The sequence below is a fragment of the Amaranthus tricolor genome, chromosome 5 (genome assembly GCF_026212465.1).
Source record: "Amaranthus tricolor cultivar Red isolate AtriRed21 chromosome 5, ASM2621246v1, whole genome shotgun sequence".
Lineage (NCBI taxonomy): Eukaryota > Viridiplantae > Streptophyta > Magnoliopsida > Caryophyllales > Amaranthaceae > Amaranthus > Amaranthus tricolor.
The window spans coordinates 11,866,054-11,872,549 of NC_080051.1; the positions used below are offsets into that span (position 1 = coordinate 11,866,054).

Consider the following 6,496-nt stretch of genomic DNA (forward strand, 5'->3'; position numbering starts at 1 on the left):
TATTTATTTATTTTTATTTTTTTATTATTATTATATATTTTTTTTAAAACAGAAAAGAAACGCTACGCGATAACAACGTACGCGGTAAAACACGTTACCGTTAAAACTTAACTTACTTTATTTCTTATAATTATCTATGTAAAATAATTTAATTTAATAATATCTATTTATTTAGTTTATTTTTAAAACTTGATAAAATACGGGGTGTTACAGAATACCCCCCTTAAAAGAAGTTACGCCCCTCGTAACTTGCACGACAACAAGAAACGCAAAACACACCAGCGTAAAAGACAAGACTACGAGCCAAAGTGGTTTAACATTACTCGCGCAAAATTCCTATCGCCCTCTACCCCCCTTAAGAAGTTACGTCCCCGTAACGCAACTAACCCGAAAGAGGTGAGGGTATTTTTCTCGCATAGCGTCTTCAGTTTCCCATGTAGTCGCTTCACGCTCGTGATTTGACCACAGGACTTTTACCATAGATATATCCTTCCGTCGTGTACTACGGACCTTCGTGTCTAAGATTCGAACCGGTTGCTCAGAATAAGACAAGGATGTATCTAATTCTAAAGGTTCGGGATCTAAGACATGAGAGGTTGCGGCATGATACCGCTTTAACTAAGACACATGAAATACATCATGTACCCTTTCTAAAGAATTTGAAAGGGCTAATCGATATGCCACTTTACCCACACATTCCAAAAACTCATATGGTCCTATGAATTGAGGGCTCAACTTCCCACGAGCACCAAAACGTACTACTCCGCGCATGGGTGATACGCGACGTAACACCCGTTTTCCCACGGTGAACTCTTCTGATCGTCGCTTCAAATCAGCATCAGACTTTTGACGATCTTGTACCGCTTTCAAGCGATCCCTTATCAACATCACTTTCTCAGTCATCTGGAATAGCAAATCAGGTCCCAAAGTCACCTCTTCGGTGAAATCATCCCAATAAACCGGACTACGATAACGACGTCCATACAAAGCCTCGAATGGAGCCATCTGTATAGATGCCTGATAACTGTTGTTGTAAGAAAATTCGACCAAATCCAAGTGTTCATCCCACGACCCTTGCCATTCCATGGCAATAGCGCGCAACATATCTTCCAAAGTCTGATTCGTTCTTTCCGTCTGCCCATTTGTCTGCGGATGAAATGACGTACTATAAAATAACGTAGTACCCATCGCCTGTTGCAAGGTCTGCCAAAATTGTGACAGATATCGTGTATCTCTATCGGACACAATAGTACGGGGCACACCGTGAAATCGCACGACATACTTAATGTAAGCTCGAGCCAATTTGAACCATATTGGTTCAGTCTCCCAAGTCATGTGCATCTTTCAATCACATTTCAGCACATGGTTCAATACAAGTTGACCTTGAAGACATGGATGTAGATGAGAACCATCATGAGCATCACAATCAAGAACATAAATAACACAAGCAAGGACCAAGAACACATTCCAAAGCAAATAGCACCATAGAACAGCAAACAACATACACACAACACTTAAAGCAGCAGCAAAACTAGCGACCAGGCCACCTTAGCTTGCACGACACGTGGAGACTAAACCTATGCATCCAGGACCTGGGCTAAAGTGGAAATGGAATCTTGGTACTTGGATCTAGCCATCAAGGGCCTAGGACTATGCTAAAATCCACGTGGAGTCCTAGAAGCTGAGCTGAAGGAGGGCTACTCGACAGTTTCCAAATCAGAATCTGTTTAAGTGTTTTTTTATTTCATGTTTTCTGTTTTAATTTTAACTTGCACATGTAAGTCACGTGGGCTTTATAGCGTGTCATTGTTAGAAGCCTTTGTGACCGTTATGTTAGTTGAGGACTCTATATATAGGAGAGCCCCATTCGTGTATTAGACCAAGTTTTGTTTAATAAAATTCAGAAAATTCACTAAGTGTGTTTTTCTTTCAATTGTTGTGCAATTGGGTTACTAAGGGTAAGTCTACCCTTCATTGTTGTACGTGTTCTTGAGTGTTCTTCAAGACTCTACATCACCCTATCCATAGACACTGATAACTCCCTTGGACATCAACGGAGGAAGCCTAGAATCTTGTGGTTAAGAAGCCTGGCAGTCCAGTTCTTATCAACACATTCTGAGTGCCAGTTCTTGGAATATCCTTCTTCTTCGTATCAAAATCCGATTTCATGCGTTGAATCCGTCTTCCACCACGCATAATTGGATCACAATTGTTCCATCTTCCAACGACAGTTTATAGGAATGAAATGTGCTGATTTAGTCAAACGATCAACTATGACCCATAACGCATCATTACCTGCCTTCGTTTGGGGTAAACCCACAATAAAATCCATAGAAATATCATCCCACTTCCACACCGGTATCTCCAAAGGTTGTAGTAAACCTCCTAGTCTTTTATAATCACTTTCAACCTTCTGACAGGTCAAACAGTGCGAGACATATTCTGCAATTTCTTTCTTCATTCTAGACCACCAAAACATTAACTTAAGATCTTGATACATCTTGTCACCGCCCGGATGGACTGAATATTTCGTACAATGCGCTTTATTCAAGATACGTTCCTTCAAAGATTTCTCCCCCGTCGATAAACACCAACGACCATTGAACCTCAAGCTTCCATCTTCATGAACAAAGAATCCCTCTGCTTTTCCTTCCCAAGCCTGTTCCTTTAAATTCAACAGTTTTGGGTCTTTATCCTGGGAATTTAAAATTTCTTCAAAGAACGAAGGTCGAATAGCCAAAGCATTCAGACATTCCTGAAATTCACCTTTACGCACCAATTCTAAGTTCAATCTAGCAAAATCCCGATGCAACTCTTCAACTCCGTCCAGGGCAGACAGCGAGTGATTAGACTTCCTACTCAACACATCGGCTTCCAAGTTCGCTCATCCCTCATGATACATGAACTCCAGGTCATAATCTGTCATCAACTCTAACCACCGACGTTGTCGCATGTTTAAGTCGGGCTGAGTATAGAGATACTTTAGACTTTGATGATCAGTGTAGATCCTACATTTAACGCCATACAAGTAATGCCGCCATATTTTAAGAGCAAAAACATAGCAGCTAACTCCAGATCATGGGTAGGATAATTAACTTCATGTACTTTCAGTTGTCGTGATGCGTAAGCAATCACCTTACGCTCTTGCATTGATCAGTACACAACCCAATCCTTTCTTCGATGTGTCACTGTAAACAGTATAATCCAACTTAGGGTCAGGTAGATTAAGAACAGGGGTCGTACTTAACCTTTCCTTCAAAGTCATGAAGGCTTGTTCACACTCGTCAGTCCACTCGAACTTCTTCTCTATCTTCATCAACGAAGTCATAGACCGAGCAATTCGTGAAATCTTTAACAAAACGACAGTAATACCCAGCCAAGCCTAAGAAACTTTGTACTTCGGTGACATTCTTTGGTGACAACCAGCTTCGAACTGCCTCTATTTTCGCCGGATCCACCAAAGCACCCTCCTTAGAAACAAAATGGCCCAAAAATGATACCTTTTCCAACCATAATTCACACTTTTGACAATATTGCGTACAACTTGTTTTCTCGCAGGGTTCGCAGGACTAATCGTAGATGTTTCTTTTGTTCATCCCGGTCCTTCGAATAGACCAATATGTCATCAATAAAGACAACCACGAACTTATCCAAGTACGCACTAAACACTTGGTTCATCAAACATATGAATGCAGCTGGAGCATTTGTTAACCCAAAAAGCATCATGGTGAACTCATAATGTCTATAACGTGTTCTAAAAGCTATTTTATGCATATTCCCTTTAGCTATTCTTAGCTGATGATAACCCGATCTTAAGTCAATTTTTGAAAAGATCTCGGCTCCTCTTAACTGATCAAATAAATCGTCTATCTGGGGTAACGGGTATTTATTCTTAATGGTTACCTTGTTTAACTCCATATAGTCAATGCATAACCTCAAACTACCATCTTTCTTCCTCACAAACAGAACTAGAGCGCCCCAAGGTGAAACACTAGGTTGGATACAACGCTTTTTTAACAATTCCTCAAGCTGAGACTTTAACTCCTCCATCTTCTTCAGAGCCATGCGGTACGGGGCCTTAGAAATCGGTCCCGTTCCCGGCACCAAATCTATTGTAAAGCCAATTTCTCGTTGAGGCGGCATACCCCGGAACCTTATCAGGAATAACACCTAGGAATTTTTTCACTACGGCGATATTCTTAGGATCTTCCTCTATCTTCCCTTCCTGGATGATGTGGCATAAGTACAGAGTGTGTCCTTGCCTCACAAGCCTTTGCAATTTCAGGGTCGACACTAAATTCGTTTTGGGCTCTTTTGGAAATTTCCTATATTTAACCATTTCCCCTCGTGGTCGTTCTAGCGACACTCTTTGCTCCCTACATTCAATAGTGGCTTTATATTTTTTTAACCAATCCATCCCCAAAAGTACTTCCAAACCCTTCATTTCTAACACATACAAGTTGCTAGGAATGATGACTTTCCCTATCCTCAAGGGTACTTCCTTATACAATCTATTACAATTGTACAACATTCCCGAAGGAACAGACACCGTATAAGAAACTTCCTCAAATGTCCCTAGATTCAATTTTTCTACTCTACTCTTTGCAAGAAAAGAACAAGTTGCTCCCGAATCAAATAATACATTAACAGCTATAGAATAGATGGTGAACGTACCTGTAACTACATCTGTCGCCTGGTTAGCTTCTCTTGCACTGACCGCAGATACCCGTCCACCACCCAGCGGTGCATCCATTCTTTCCCCACGTTACCTCCACGGTTTGGCATTCTTGATTCTTCGACCCGGTTTTGTCCTCCATTAATAGGTCGCTGAAACCTCTGAGCAGCATTACCATGATTACCATTTTCGTATTGCAGATTGACTTGCCTTCCGGAGTTGTTTAAATTCTGCAGCCGGTGTTGCCCACCCGGCTGTTGACTTCCACTCCCTTTCTTAATGTAGCATTCATACTCCCTATGTCCCCTTTTGTGGCAAAAATTACACTCAACCAAATTCCTAATCGCAATCTTTTCCCGGATATTTCTCTTGCATCTCCTATAGAAATACTTCCTTTCATTGTCATCTCGGTCCAGTAGTGGCTTAGCAGTCTTCGCGTCTCCCCTAAACCCAGAATTTGTACTAGACCCGCTTCCCTAAAAATTTCCGAAAGTTCTTGCTTTCTTCTGATAAAAGCCCGACAAATTCCTTGATGTCTGGCAAGAAACCTCTTTCCTCTTCTCAGGGACATTACACTTTTCTTTTTCTTTCTCCTTCCTCAAAATATTCCCTATTTAAGACGCACGCTTGTACATCTGTTCCAGAGTGTTATAACGGACGCTCTCAATATGTTTTTGAATGTCAAATGATAAACCCAATTCAAAGCGCTGCATCTTTTTCTCCTCAGTGGGAACATCATCAGGACAGTAGTTAATATATTCCATAAATTTATGATAATATTCATCAACAATCATGTCTCCCATTTCCAAACGAGCGAACTCGTTTGACTTATCTTTTCTCACGTGCAAAGGGTAGAATTTCTCTCGCATAGCCCTTTTAAACAAATCCTAATTTTAAGACTCCTTCAACTTGTTCTAATAGCCCAGATTTACTATTTGCTCACCAATAGTCGGCTTCACCAACCAAATAAAATGCAGCCCGGTTGACCTTCAGTTCCTCTAGGCACTCAACTACATTAAAAAGTTTAGCAAATTCCCTTAACCAGAGCTCAAGTTCTGACGGTTCTCTTTTACCATCAAAGGTCGAGGGTTTGCTCTGACTGATCCTTTTACTCATTTCAGAGGCTAATTCCGACACGGACCTCCCTCGTGGTGTGCGTACGCTTGATAACGCTCTCACTAGACTTCTTAGCGTACAGTTAGTACCATATCTAGACAGTTTTTTTCTCGAAATCGGAGGTATCTTCTGCAAGCGAAAGAAAGGTACTAATCACAACAAAGTCCTATGATTCGAAAGTTTTGGAGAAAGAACAGAGTTTTGTTTAATTTTGACCTAACATTCAATTACTTATATATTAGTACATAGATACATTTATTTATATGTATGTATATATATATATATATATATATATATATATATATATATATATATATATATATATATGTATATATATATATATATATATATATATATATATATATATATATATATATATATATATATGTATATATATATATATGTATATATATATATATATATGTATATATATATATATATATGTATATATATATATATATATATATATGTATGTATATATATATATATATATATATATATATATATATATATATATATATATGTATATATATATATATATGTATATATATATATATATATATGTATATATATATATATATATATATATATATATATGTATATATATATATATGTATATATATATATATATGTATATATATATATATATATATATATATATATATATATATATATATATATATATATATATATATATATACATAT

At 38.3% G+C, this 6,496-nt stretch overlaps 2 protein-coding genes across 2 annotated transcripts; both read right to left on the bottom strand.

Moving 5' to 3' along the window:
* Positions 1–2,203: 2,203 nt before the first annotated feature.
* LOC130813427 (uncharacterized) lies at positions 2,204–4,065 on the bottom strand. The gene is made up of 7 exons (XM_057679260.1): positions 3,904–4,065; positions 3,616–3,795; positions 3,399–3,500; positions 3,141–3,349; positions 2,940–3,008; positions 2,522–2,855; positions 2,204–2,413 (listed from the first exon to the last, which is right to left on the bottom strand). Exons 1-7 carry the CDS (start codon positions 4,063–4,065, stop codon positions 2,204–2,206), a joined length of 1,266 nt encoding a protein of 421 aa, XP_057535243.1.
* Positions 4,066–4,078: 13 nt separating this feature from the next.
* Positions 4,079–5,544, bottom strand: LOC130813428 (uncharacterized). Its single transcript, XM_057679261.1, has 4 exons — positions 5,331–5,544; positions 5,224–5,285; positions 4,770–5,151; positions 4,079–4,650 (listed from the first exon to the last, which is right to left on the bottom strand). The coding sequence occupies exons 1-4, from the start codon at positions 5,542–5,544 to the stop codon at positions 4,079–4,081; spliced, it is 1,230 nt and encodes a 409-aa protein (XP_057535244.1).
* Positions 5,545–6,496: the final 952 nt, after the last annotated feature.